This window comes from Thalassophryne amazonica, chromosome 3, assembly GCF_902500255.1.
Source record: "Thalassophryne amazonica chromosome 3, fThaAma1.1, whole genome shotgun sequence".
NCBI classification, from domain to species: Eukaryota; Metazoa; Chordata; class Actinopteri; order Batrachoidiformes; family Batrachoididae; genus Thalassophryne; species Thalassophryne amazonica.
In genome coordinates, this window is record NC_047105.1 from 51,240,669 (window position 1) to 51,255,440 (window position 14,772).

The 14,772-nt window shown below is 41.7% G+C and overlaps 1 protein-coding gene across 1 annotated transcript in view; it reads left to right on the plus strand.

Annotated features, from left to right (window-relative positions):
* Positions 1-1,048: 1,048 nt before the first annotated feature.
* The window catches only part of utp3 (UTP3 small subunit processome component), an 18,225-nt gene continuing 4,501 nt past the window's right edge, over positions 1,049-14,772 (plus strand). The window contains exons 1-11 of the mRNA XM_034166252.1: positions 1,049-1,243; positions 1,651-1,738; positions 4,808-4,864; positions 4,966-5,022; positions 5,139-5,244; positions 5,321-5,389; positions 5,492-5,613; positions 5,716-5,871; positions 13,039-13,110; positions 13,488-13,528; positions 13,596-13,692. Coding sequence (XP_034022143.1) covers positions 1,227-1,243; positions 1,651-1,738; positions 4,808-4,864; positions 4,966-5,022; positions 5,139-5,244; positions 5,321-5,389; positions 5,492-5,613; positions 5,716-5,871; positions 13,039-13,110; positions 13,488-13,528; positions 13,596-13,692 — 882 coding nt within the window. The 5' untranslated portion in view covers positions 1,049-1,226. The remainder of the gene's footprint in view (positions 1,244-1,650; positions 1,739-4,807; positions 4,865-4,965; positions 5,023-5,138; positions 5,245-5,320; positions 5,390-5,491; positions 5,614-5,715; positions 5,872-13,038; positions 13,111-13,487; positions 13,529-13,595; positions 13,693-14,772) is intronic.

Genomic DNA, 14,772 nt, shown 5'->3' on the forward strand with positions numbered 1-14,772 from the left:
CAAACTTGATGAAGAGCTTGGCGCTGCGTGATGATCATGTGCAGTTGTGGGTCAGCAGAGTGAAGAGGAGGGGGCTCAGCACACATCCCTGGGGTGCTCCTGTATTTACAGTGATTGTGCTGGAGGTGTTGCTTCTGACCTGTACTGCCTGAGATCTTCCTGTCAGAAAAACCAGTTGCACAATGAGGTCTTGAGCTCTAGCTGGTCCAGTTCGTAAATCACTGGGAGATGATTTAGTTTAATGCTGAACTGAAGTCTATAAGCATTCTATAATCTATAAGCAGTCTATAACAGCATTCTAACATATGAGTCCTTAGTGTCCAGGTGAGTGAGGCTGAGTGGAGGCCAGTTTAAATGGCATCATCGGTCAAGCGATTGGACCGATATGCAAACTGGAATGGGTCCAAGGAGGGAAGGGGGTGCCGGACTTCATATGATGCATGACTACCTGTTTGAAGCACTTCATGAGGAAGGGAGTGAATGCAACCAGACAGTAGTCTTTGAAGCGGGAGTGAGATGACTTCTTTGCCACGGGAATGATGGTGGTGGCTTTGAGGCACATGGGGACAACAGCCTGACTCAGGGAGGTGTTGAAGATGTCTGCGAAAACATCTGTGAGTTTCTCAGTACAGTCCCTCACGAGACCAGGAATGTTGCAGGACCTGGAGCTTTGCATGCACTGATCCTGCTAAGGGATCTCCTCACACTGGCTGGGGACAGTGTCAGCACATGGCCGCTAGTAGTGCGTGGGGTCTTCTGTGTAGGGGTGCTGTTGTGTATCTCAAAAGTATGTAGGGTTGAATAGATTGCAGGGCAGAAACACAAAGGAAAATACAGCATACAGGATTAAACCATATTCCGTAGAATAAGCACCAATAGGGCTCTGCCTTTATTGTAACAGACCAGAAACTCTTGAGCATGCCCTGATCCACTGCAAAAAAAAAAAAAAAAAAAATGACTGGTTTTATTTAAGGACAACATATATACACGCGTCCTGTCCGCACTCCAGTCCAGTAGGTGGTGGAAATGCCCCTGTAAGTTTGCCAACTGTCACATCCAGCGTAGAAGAAGAAATTGCGGAAGCACATGGAAGCTGGAAAAAAAGAGTGGCGTTTGCTTTTCAGCGTTTTGATTTGTATTTATAATTATTAATGCGCTTAATTAGGTTGTGTTTTATCGTTTTTACATAACTAATGTAGTAGAAATATTTGTTGCCGGTTTTTGCGATGGGTCGAGCACAGAGGTAAGTTTATTTGGCTAAAACGTGCTAATTGTAGCTCGTCTGAACTGCAGCAGTAGGACATTTTATTTTGTGCAGTCTGTAATACTTACATATGTTCCACATTTCATTCTGTTGAATTGTTTTTGTTTCTTCCCTGTGTGAAATAAGAGGAAGTTGTTCGTACACCTAATAAAGATAACTTGTTAGGAGGAGCCCTGACTGAGAAATGACCTGGAAACAGCTGGATAATTTAACCAAAAAAATAAAACAAAACAAAAACCTTCATTGCAGTGATAGGACCCAGTGTTTTGGAAGAGTATCTGTCAGCTCAAATGGGTGAAGTTGAGGCTGTTGTACTTTGTAAACTTCTATTACTGATGCAGAGTGGAGATTCAAGCCTATTCTGGTAACCATCTTTAAATTTTCAGAGCCAAAAAAGTACAGAAACCAAAACCAACGGAGAGCTATGACGATGACGACCCTGAAGCCTACAAGAACATGCCCGTCCCCGACAAGGTAAGAGGACGCAGCTCAAGCTCTGCCAAAGGTGGGGGTGACAGAAGTCAAATCCATCTGCTGTCCATCTGAAAGCTTGACTGGGTCAGACGAGCCTCCTCTCAAGCTGCATTGTGTGTGGGTGAATACAAGAGAACACTGTTTTTGTTTACATCCAACTTTCCTGCGCTTGCGCACAGACTGATAGGAAGAAAACACCAGATTCCAAGCAGATGCAGTGAGAAAACACATGGAAAGACTACTTGTCAACTCTTGATTCCGAAGATCAAAAGCGATATTCTGAGAAATTAAAGCTTGGAGACAACAACAGCGTGAGATTGCCAGACCCATATTGCTTGAATGGCTGGCTGGATGACCTTGACAAATGGCCTGAAACGGATCATGGTTGTATTGACAACTATCTCTTCAACACTCTTGGGGCTTATGATGGTGAAGCCATGAAGACTTTCAAGCCTTTGGAGGCGTACAGTTATTTTATCAGTGATCACGTGAGGGAATGCAGTTGTCAGCCTGTTGCTGCAGATGTTGATGTTTGTCTGAGCTCTTTCTACTGTCTGGTCTCGTGTTTGTGGGGTGAGTGCAGTGCAGCATCTGAATGCCTTGAAGTCCGAAAAAGACACTCTTGCGTATCGATAAGATTTTATCAATATCGATACCATTATCGATTCTACTTATCGATCCGATTCCTTATAGATTCCCTTATCGATACCTCTTGTGAATTTTTTGTGTACTAAAAGTAGGCTTTACAGGTTTTCTATGTCAAAAGGGTCAAAGAGCTTTTTCTTATCATGCACCTTCTCTGTGGAACGGTCTTTCTGTGACCGTGAGGCAGTCAGAGTCATGGACATTTTTAAGTCAAGACTTAAAGCCTATTTTTATTCTCTTTCTTGTGAATAGTTTTTAGTTTTATCTGTTTTATTCTTTTACTTCTGTTTTTAATTATGTATTTGAATTTTTTTTAATTTATTTTAATTTTTTATGTAGAACTGTTCTATGTGAGGTGCCTTGAGACGGCTTTTGTTGTGATTTGGTGCTTTATAAGCCAATTAAAGTGATTAAAGCCGTTTCCTTTCAGATACTATTCATGAATGTCTTTCCATACATCTGAGCTGACCTCTTGCAGCATGTCTCATTAGTTTCTTGTCTGTATTACTTTTGTAAGCGGTGTCATTTTATTCAAAGCGGCAATTCGTTTTGAAGTTATTAATTCTGAGCGGAGTCTGTCTCAGCAGAGAGCCACGCAGCATTTGGAGCTGTGTCAATGGAATGGAGGACGATTCTTGTTTCTTGACTGCAACAAGACATGAGTCCCAGTTAGTGACTCCACACAAAAGTGACTCATGATGTTTTAATGGCTTTGAGAGGGGTTAAGAAGCGGATTTGCCATTTCTGAAGAGCAGCGAATCAAAGAACCATAAGCCAGTGGATTGAAGCATTGTTTCATTGGTTCACACTTCAAAGTGGAGCCGCGCTGCAGAAATGGTTGATTACAGAGCCGCTGCAGGGTCTGTAATCAATGTAGAGGAATGATCATTTTCCTGACAGACACCCTCAAAAACAACAGCTGCTCTGAAGGACCGATAAGGGAATCGTTAAGCAAAAAGGCATTCGGTGGATCGAATCATTTCTTAACGATACTCAAAGAACCGGTTCTCGATACCCATCCCTATTCTTGCACAGTCCAGCCGTTGTGTGCATCTGTGCGTCAGGCTGCAGTTCACCTGAAAGCCACCAAAACAGGTAGAACCAAATCATGGGTTCCTGGACAGTCTGCTCTGTGGTTCTTCTCGCTGGTTTTATTTCCTCCATGGCTTATGGTGATTTTGACACCAGTGAGTCCAACTTTTCACTTTATGCACGTCCGCTGTCTGCAGAATCACTCTTTTGCGCACTCGTGTTCTGCGTCTTTAGGAATGTTAAGCTGTGTTTGATTTCAAAAGAATGAACCAAAGATCAGATCGTTGTTAGTTTGTAGCCCTCATGATAATATTAGTCACAGGTTATCGCCTGATGTGGAGCTGCATAGAGGAAACCAAAGGAAAAAAGAAAAAAACACAGAAGGGGAGTGGGCTTGTTTTACTGTGGTGAGCTCCAACATAGGATGGTAAGTGGACTGCATTTATATAGTGCTTTTCCATCTGCATCAGATGCTTAAAGCACTTTACTTGCCTCACATTCACCCCAGTGTGAGGGTGCATGCAAGGTACTCAAAACACACCAGGAGCAACTAGGGGATTAAGGGCCTTGCCCAAGGGCCCTTAGTGATTTTGAGGGTGCTGCCATACAAGGTACTCACTACACACCAGGAGCAATTTGGGGATTAAGGACCTTGCCCAAGGGCCCTTAGTGATTTTCCGGTCAGGTTGGGATTTGAACCAAGGATCCTCTGTTCTCAAGCCCAACAGCTTAACCACCAGACCATCACCTCCCCAAGGGTGAGCTCATGTGATCCCATCTCCCACCTGTACTGGACAATTCTGAGCCAAACCACACCTCATCCTCAAGACTAAATGCTTGCAAAGTGAAAATCTTGGAAATGGATTGTTATCCAACTAGATGTGATGTGTTGATGGGTTTTACACACGGCACTGAGCTGATCCGTTAGCATGTGATGGCTCACTGAGTGTACGCTTTGAACAGTGACGTCTGCAAGTATTACACACGGGCAGTGTTTTAATAAGACTTTTCTGCCTACAAATATGGCCGCTGCACCGGCACGTGACGTCATCGCAATGCCTCGTATGTTAGATGAATTTTGTTTGAACAGATTGTGCAGCCCCGGTCTTGAAAACGGCTCCACACTCAGAGAGAGGGACAGACACACTTTATTTGTTGCTTTTGTAATCTGTTATACGGGGTGGGGGGGGGCGCGCGATTGTTTAGTTTTGAGCCTGGCCCAGAAGAAGCAGGGCATGGTTCTCCATCTTTTGCATTCTGTGAAACCATTTCTTGAGAATATTTGAAGTTTTGACTCGCTGGGTGTTGTGTTAAGAAATGTTTGATGCATGAACACCAAATGCTTTATTTGCCACCTTAAAGTAGATGGGCTGTCTCTTGCTTTGCCAACAGAAATCTTCACAGTACATAAAGGACAAAATTGATGAGTTTCACGATGAGAAGATTGCAGTAAGTTCTTCACAAGCCATACTATAGTAAAATACTTTACAGGTTTGGTCAGCTTCTAATTATTTTTATTTATTTCTTTTGCTCTTGTCTCTTTGCTGTAGAAACTTCTTGCTCGTGGTGTTCAGATGGAGAGCGACCAGGAGGATGTGGATGATGAGGTGATGCCCTTTTATTACTGTGTATGTTTGTGTGTGAACATGCCATTATATCTGAATTAACCCTGAGGAAATCAGTTTAATTGAAGAACGGATTCAAGCTGATGTGAATTTCACAGGAGGAAGTGATGGCTCTGGATGAGTCCGAGTCAGACGAAGAAGAAGAAATGGATCAGGAAGATGACACAGATATGGCGAGTGATCTAGAAGAGAAAAAGGATGAAGGTGAACACAAAGTCGGCTGCTGTTACATTTATTGTTAGAGTGTCCAATAAACTGTCATTGTGTTATCTTCCAACAGATCTTCCTAATGAAATGGCCTGGGGCACCAAGAGGAAGCTGTACTATGACTCGGATTATGTGACCAGCAGTATGGATCTTTTTATCTCCTGCGATTTGGTTGAGTGTATGTTAGGTATTTTTTGATGTGGGTAATGACTGCTTATGATGTTTTGTAACTATGTTATCACAGAAAGAAAAACTCAAGAAGAGTTGGAAGCAGAGGAACAAGAGGAGGAAGAAGAGGCTAAAAATATCCAAAATCGTTTAGCTGAAAATCTCTCTGAGGAGGATTATGATTTAAACTTATTTCAGGTATATTTAGTTTCTGTTATTTCATTCTTTTGAGCTGTAATCATTTCATGAGTAATGGAAAAATAGCTCAGTTTGTTTTTCTGTGTTGTCGGTGAAATGAAGGACTTTGCTGTGGGGTCGGAGAATGAAAAGAAGACTACAGAAAAAGAGGCAAGGATCATAAAAGACCTGAAACTAATGACCCAGAAGGAAAAAATGAAACTTTTGAAGAAGGAATCGCCAGAGCTTCTTGATATTATTCAGGACTTCAAGGCAAAGGTGAAACACTGAGTATCACAAGCAAGTGTGTGTGTGTGTGTGTGTGTGTGTGTGTGTGTGTGTGTGTGTGTGTGTGTGTATATATATATATATATATATATATATATATACACACACACACACACATCATCTTAGGTGCATGTCCACTGTGAGAGACTTAATCTAAAAAAAAAAAAAAAAACTGGAAATCACAATGTATGATTTTTTTTAAATAATTTATTTGTATGTTACTGCTGCAGATAAGTATTTGAACACCTGTGAAAATCAATGTTAATATTTGGTACAGTTGCCTTTGTTTGTTGTTACAGAGATCAGACGTTTCCTGTAGTTTTTCACCAGGTTTCCACACACTGCAGCAGGGATTTTGGTCCACTCCTCCATACAGATCTTCTCCAAATCGTTCAGGTTTGGAGTTTCAGTTCCCTCCAAAGATTTTCTATTGAGTTCAGGTCTGGACACTCCAGGACCTTGCAGTGCTTCTTACGGAGCCCCTCCTTAGTTGCCCTGGCTGTGTGTTTTGGGGTCATTGTCATGCTGGAAGACCCAGCCATGACCTATCTTCAATGCTCTTACTGAGGGAAGGAGGTTGTTTGCCAAAATCTTGCAATACATGACCCCATCCACCGTCCCTTCAATAAGGTGCAGTCGTCCTGTCCCCTTTGCAGAAGAGCACCCCAGAGTATGATGTTTCCACCCCCATGCTTCACGGTTGGGATGGTTTTCTTGGGGTTGTTCTCATCCTCTAAACATGGTAAGTGGAGTTGATTCCAAAAAGCTCTATTCTGGTCTCATCTGACCACATGACCTTCTCCCATGCCTCCTCTGGATCATCCAGATGGTCACTGGTGAACTTCAAACGGGCCTGGACATGTGCTGGCTTGAGCAGGGGGACCTTGCGGCCCTGCAGGATTTTAAACCATGACAGCATCATGTGTTACTAATGTAATCTTTGTGACTGTGGTCCCAGCTCTCCTCAGGTCATTGACCAGGTCCTCCTGTGTAGTTCTGAGCTTTCACAGAATCATGCTTACCCCACAAAGTGACATCTTGCATGGAATCCCAGACTGAGGGAGATTGACAGTCATCTTGTGTTTCTTCCATTTTCTAATAAATAGTCATAACAGTTGTTGTCTTCTACCAAGCTGCTTGCCTGTTGTTCTGTAGTCCATCCCAGCATTGTGCAGGTCTACAGTTTTGTCCCTGGTGTCCTTAGACAGCTCTTTGGTATTGGCTATGGTGGACAGGTTGGAGTGTGATTGATTGTGTGAACAGGTGTCTTTTATACAGGTAACAAGTTCAAACAGGTGCAGTTAGTACAGGTAAAGAGTGCAGAATAAGAGGGCTTCTTAAAGAAAAATTAACAGGTTTGTGTGAGCCAGAGTTCTTGCTGGTTGGTAGGGAATCAAATACTTATTTGCAGCAGTAACATACAACCCCTGGCAAAAATTATGGACTCACCGGCCTCGGAGGATGTTCATTCAGTTGTTTAATTTTGTATTAAAAAAAGCAGATCACAGACATGACACAAAACTAAAGTCATTTCAAATGGCAACTTTCTGGCTTTAAGAAACACTATAAGAAATCAGGAAAAAAAAAATTGTGGCAGTCAGTAACGGTTACTTTTTAGACCAAGCAGAGGGAAAAAAATATGGAATCACTCAATTCTGAGGAAAAAATTATGGAATCATGAAAAACAAAAGAACGCTCCAACATATCACTAGTATTTTGTTGCACCACCTCTGGCTTTTATAACAGCTTGCACTCTCTGAGGCATGGACTTAATGAGTGACAAACAGTACTCTTCATCAATCTGGCTCCAACTTTGATTGCTGTTGCCAGATCAGCTTTGCAGGTTGGAGCCTTGTCATGGACCATTTTCTTCGACTTCCACCAAAGATTTTCAATCGGATTAAGATCCGGACTATTTGCAGGCCATGACATTGACCCTATGTGTCTTTTTGCAAGGAATGTTTTCACAGTTTTTGCTCTATGGCAAGATGCATTATCATCTTGAAAAATGATTTCATCATCCCCAAACATCCTTTCAATTGATGGGATAAGAAAAGTGTCCAAAATATCAACGTAAACTTGTGCATTTATTGATGATGTAATGACAGCCATCTCCCCAGTGCCTTTACCTGACATGCAGCCCCATATCATCAATGACTGTGGAAATTTACATGTCCTCTTCAGGCAGTCATCTTTCTAAATCTCATTGGAATGGCAACAAACAAAAGTTCCAGCATCATCACCTTGCCCAATGCAGATTCGAGATTCATCACTGAATATGACTTTCATCCAGTCATCCACAGTCCACGATTGCTTTTCTTTAGCCCATTGTAACCTTGTTTTTTTCTGTTTAGGTGTTAATGATGGCTTTCGTTTAGCTCTTCTGTATGTAAATCCCATTTTCTTTAGGTGGTTTCGTACAGTTCAGTCACAGACATTGACTCCAGTTTCCTCCCATTCGTTCCTCATTTGTTTTGTTGTGCATTTTCGATTTTTGAGACATGCTGCTTTAAGTTTTCTGTCTCGACGCTTTGATGTCTTCCTTGGTCTACCAGTATGTTTGCCTTTAACAACCTTCCCATGTTGTTTGTATTTGGTCCAGAGTTTCGACACAGCTGACTGTGAACAACCAACATCTTTTGCAACATTGCGTGATGATTTACCCTCTTTTAAGAGTTTGATAATCCTCTCCTTTGTTTCAATTGACATCTCTCGTGTTGGAGCCATGATTCATGTCAGTCCATTTGGTGTAGCAGCTCTCCAAGGTGTGATCACTCCTTTTTAGATGCAGACTAACGAGCAGATGTGATTTGATGCAGGTGTTAGTTTTGGGGATGAAAATTTACAGGGTGATTACATAATTTATTCCTCAGAATTGACTGAGTCCATATTTTTTTTCCTTCTGCTTGGTCTAAAAAAGTAACCGTTACTGACTGCCACAATTTTTTTTTCTTGATTTCTTATAGTGTTTCTTAAAGCCAGAAAGTTGCCATTTGAAATGACTTTAGTTTTGTGTCATGTCTGTGATCTGCTTTTTTTTCTACAAAATTAAACAACTGAATGAACATCCTCCGAGGCCGGTGATTCCATAATTATTGCCAGGGGTTGTACAAATAAATTATTACGGATTGTTTTTTTTTTGTTGTGAGAACTTGCAAAACCGCAGGGTGTTCACATACTTATTTTACTCACTGTGTGTGTGTGTGTGTGTGTGTGTATGTATATATGTGTGTGTATGTATATATATGTGTGTGTGTGTATGTATATATGTATATATATATATATATATATATATATATACACATACACACACACAGTGCATCTGGAACATTTCACTTTTTCCATATTTTGTTATCTTGCAGCCTTATTCCAAATTGGATGAAATTCATTTTATTCCTTAAAATTCTACACACAGTACCCCATAATGACAATGTGAAAAAGTTTTTTTTTTGTTTTTTTTTTGCAAAGTTATTAAAAATAAAAAAATTAAGAAATTGTGTACATAAGTATTCACAGCCTTTGCCATAAAGCTCAAAATTGTGCTCAGGTGCCTCCTGTTTCTACCGATCATCCTTGAGATGTTTTCTACAGCTTAATTGGAGTCCACCTGGGGTAAATTTACTTGGTTGGACATGATTTGGAAAGACACACACCTGTCTACATATAAGGTCTCACAGTTGACAGTGCATGTCAGAGCAAAAATCAAGCATGAAGTCAAAGGAATTGTCTGTAGACTTCCAATATATATATATATATATACACTCAACAAAAATATAAATGCAACACTTTTGGTTTTGCTCCCATTTTGTATGAGAGGAACTCAAAGATCTAAAACTTTTTCCACATACACAATATCACCATTTCCCTCAAATATTGTTCACAAACCAGTCTAAATCTGTGATGGTGAGCACTTCTCCTTTGCTGAGATAATCCATCCCACCTCACAGGTGTGCCATATCAAGATGCTGATTAGACACCATGATTAGTGCACAGGTGTGCCTTAGTCTGTCCACAATAAAAGGCCACTCTGAAAGGTGCAGTTTTATCACACAGCACAATGCCACAGATGTTGCAATATTTGAGGGAGCGTGCAATTGGCATGCTGACAGCAGGAATGTCAACCAGAGCTGTTGCTCGTGTATTGAATGTTCATTTCTCTACCATAAGCCGTCTCCAAAGGCATTTCAGAGAATTTGGCAGTACATCCAACCAGCCTCACAACCGCAGACCACGTGTAACCACACCAGCCCAGGACCTCCACATCCAGCATGTTCACCTCCAAGATCGTCTGAGACCAGCCACTCGGACAGCTGCTGAAACAATCGGTTTGCATAACCAAAGAATTTCTGCACAAACTGTCAGAAACCGTCTCAGGGAAGCTCATCTGCATGCTCGTCGTCCTCATCGGGGTCTCGACCTGACTCCAGTTCGTCGTCGTAACCGACTTGAGTGGGCAAATGCTCACATTTGCTGGCATTTGGCACGTTGGAGAAGTGTTCTCTTAACGGATGAATCCCGGTTCACACTGTTCAGGGCAGATGGCAGACAGCGTGTGTGGCGTCGTTTGGGTGAGCGGTTTTCTGATGTCAGTGTTGTGGATCAAGTGGCCCATGGTGGCGGTGGGGTTATGGTATGGGCAGGCGTCTGTTATGGACGAAGAACACAGGTGCATTTTATTGATGGCATTTTGAATGCACAGAGATACCGTGACGAGATCCTGAGGCCCATTGTTGTGCCATACATCCAAGAACATCACCTCATGTTGCAGCAGGATAATGCACGGCCCCATGTTGCAAGGATCTGTACACAGTTCTTGGAAGCTGAAAATGTCCCAGTTCTTGCATGGCCGGCATACTCACCGGACAAGTCACCCATTGAGCATGTTTGGGATGCTCTGGACCGGCGTATACGACAGCGTGTACCAGTTCCTGCCAATATCCAGCAACTTTGTACAGCCATTGAAGAGGAGTGGACCAACATTCCACAGGCCACAATTGACAACCTGATCAACTCTATGCGAAGGAGATGTGTTGCACTGCATGAGGCAAATGGTGGTCACATCAGATACTGACTGGTATCCCCCCCCCCCCAATAAAACAAAACTGCACCTTTCAGAGTGGCCTTTTATTGTGGGCAGTCTAAGGCACACCTGTGCACTAATCATGGTGTCTAATCAGCATCTTGATATGGCACACCTGTGAGGTGGGATGGATTATCTCAGCAAAGGAGAAGTGCTCACTATCACAGATTTAGACTGGTTTGTGAACAATATTTGAGGGAAATGGTGATATTGTGTATGTGGAAAAAGTTTTAGATCTTTGAGTTCATGTCATACAAAATGGGAGCAAAACCAAAAGAGTTGCGTTTATATTTTTGTTGAGTGTGTGTATATATATATATATATATATATATTGCGCCAAATCACAACGGGTGCTTCACACAAGTCAGGTCTAACCTTGTCAACCATTTCATTTATTTATTTATTTATTATGTGGAGAAATGGAATATTTTGGGGATAAAATCCCGTTGCACATCTTCAGGACTAAATGTCAACACAGATCAGGTTCCCAAACCGCTTTTAAAGGCGGATTAAAATCAAACCAGGATTTATGTTTTTAACAGTTCTCATTTTTGTACAGTGGAGAACAAGCTAAAAAAAAACCTTAGATGTTTAAATGCATTAATGTATTGTAAGAAAACATCGTTTTAAAAAATGTTTAACAGTTTGTCACAGAAGGTTAGCATGTCATTCAACAATAAAATGCTTTCAAATCGTTTATTAGTGCAGCACAGCCACAATTTGGACTAAATAAAATCCTTTTTTTGTGTTTCCTGAATTTTAAAGATTAACTGATAAGTGATGTTTTATCTGAGTTCCTGCTTTTAAACTCAGATAAAACTGAAGTTATTGTACTTGGCCCCACAAATCTTAGAAACATGGTGTCTAACCAGATCCTTACTCTGGATGGCATTACCCTGACCTCTAGTAATACTGTGAGAAATCTTGGAGTCATTTTTGATCAGGATATGTCATTCAAAGCGCATATTAAACAAATATGTAGGACTGCTTTTTTGCATTTACGTAATATCTCTAAAATTAGAAAGGTCTTGTCTCAGAGTGATGCTGAAAAACTAATTCATGCATTTATTTCTTCTAGGCTGGACTATTGTAATTCATTATTATCAGGTTGTCCTAAAAGTTCCCTGAAAAGCCTTCAGTTAATTCAAAATGCTGCAGCTAGAGTACTAACGGGGACTAGAAGGAGAGAGCATATCTCACCCATATTGGCCTCTCTTCATTGGCTTCCTGTTAATTCTAGAATAGAATTTAAAATTCTTCTTCTTACTTATAAGGTTTTGAATAATCAGGTCCCATCTTATCTTAGGGACCTCGTAGTACCATATCACCCCAATAGAGCGCTTCGCTCTCAGACTGCAGGCTTACTTGTAGTTCCTAGGGTTTGTAAGAGTAGAATGGGAGGCAGAGCCTTCAGCTTTCAGGCTCCTCTCCTGTGGAACCAGCTCCCAATTCAGATCAGGGAGACAGACACCCTCTCTACTTTTAAGATTAGGCTTAAAACTTTCCTTTTTGCTAAAGCTTATAGTTAGGGCTGGATCAGGTGACCCTGAACCATCCCTTAGTTATGCTGCTATAGACGTAGACTGCTGGGGGGTTCCCATGATGCACTGTTTCTTTCTCTTTTTGCTCTGTATGCACCACTCTGCATTTAATCATTAGTGATCGATCTCTGCTCCCCTCCACAGCATGTCTTTTTCCTGGTTCTCTCCCTCAGCCCCAACCAGTCCCAGCAGAAGACTGCCCCTCCCTGAGCCTGGTTCTGCTGGAGGTTTCTTCCTGTTAAAAGGGAGTTTTTCCTTCCCACTGTAGCCAAGTGCTTGCTCACAGGGGGTCGTTTTGACCGTTGGGGTTTTACATAATTATTGTATGGCCTTGCCTTACAATATAAAGCGCCTTGGGGCAACTGTTTGTTGTGATTTGGCGCTATATAAAAAAAAAAAAATTGAAATTGAATTGAATTGATGTTATCTTAAAGAAAAATTAGCTTCAAAAATGTACATACATGCTTTGTTGCTGTAAAACATGTAGCTGCTGTTGGATTATTAATTTATTTCTGACAGTTGCATTGATTTGTGTAGCTTACAGAACTGAAAGATGAGCTGCAGCCCCTTGTCGAGATGGTGAATGATGGACAGATTCCAGCAGGAAAGGTGAGCTCATTTAGGCTTTTTAAGCTCTGAATGTATAACTCTAAGGCTTTGAGTTTTAAACATCCATCCATCCATTTTTCATACCTGCTTACTCCAGTTAAGGGTCACAGGGGGCTTGACTCCATGGGGGCGGGGAGACAAGCCACCCTTTTAAGAATGGAGCACCATGGTCTCAGATTTGGAGGTGCTCATCTTCATCCCAGTCACTTCACACTCTCCCTCAAACTTAGCCGGTGCACGTCAGAGGTTCTCTGATGCGCACTGCGGCTCATTGTCCAATTGTTGTACTGTACTGGTGTTGAAAAGAAACATCTGTAATGTTCACATGTCACAATGAAATGTGTTAATGTGAAATATTTTGTTTCTATTTTACAAAGGGTGCTGACTACCTCAAAACCAAAAGGCAACTTTATCTGAAGTAAGTTTCAATTATTTACACCATTTTCTTTGCTGGTATTAGACTAATAACATCGCTGTCTTTCCAGTTACTGCACAAATATCAGCTTTTACTTGGTGCTGAAAGCGAAACGAATCCCTGTTCATAACCATCCTGTGATTGAAAGACTGCTCACCTACAGAAACGTAAGTCTCTGTGCGGTGCTTTCAGAAAGTATTCACGGTGCTGCACCATTTCCACATTTTTTATGTTACAGCCTTATTAACAAAATGGATAAAAGAAGAAAAATTTCCTCAAAATTCTACTTGCATAATGACAATGTGAACATTTTTTGAGATTTTTGCAAATTTATTAAAAATTTTACGTAAGTATTCAAAGCCTTTGCCATTGAGCTCAGATGCATCCTGTTTCCAGCGATCATCCTCGAGATGTTTCTACAGCTTTATTGAAGTCCTTCTGGGGTAAATTCAGTTGATTGAACATGAACTGGAAAGACACATACTTGTCTCCATATAAGGTCCCACAGTTGACATTGCATGTCAGAGCACAAACCAAGCATGAAGTCAAAGGAATTGTTTGCAGACCTCCGTGACAGGATTACCTTGAGCCACAAATCTGGTGAAGGGTACAGAAACATTTCTGCTGCTTTGAGGGTCCCTTTGAGCACAGTGGCCTTCATCTTCTGTAAATGCAAGATGGTCAGATCCACCAGGACTTTTCCTAGAGCTGGCTGCCCATCTAAACTGAGCCATTGGGGGAGAAGGGCCTGAATCAGGGAGGTGACCAAGAACCCGATGGTCACTTTGTCAGAACTCCAGCATTCCTCTGTGGAGAGAGGAGAACCTTCCACAAGAACAGCCATCTCAACAGCAATACAGCAATCCACCAGTCTGGCCTGTTTGGTAGAGTGCCCAGACAGAAGCCACTGTTTAGTAAAAGAAATATGGCAGCCCACCTGGAGTTTGCCAAAAGGCACCTGACGGACTCTCAGACCATGAGAAACAAAATTCTCTGGTCTGATGAGATGAAGATTGAACTCTTTGGTGTGAATACCAGGCATCATGTTTGGAGGAATCCAGGCACCATCACTACAGTGAAGCATGGTAGTGGCTAATCTGATGGGACGTGAGAGGTGCTGCAAAGAGGAATGGGCAAAATCGCCCAAAGATAGGTGCACCAAGCTTGTGGCATCATATTCAAGAAGAGTTGAGGCTGTAATTGCTACCAAAAGCTGCATCAACAAAATGTTGAGCAAAGGGTGTGAA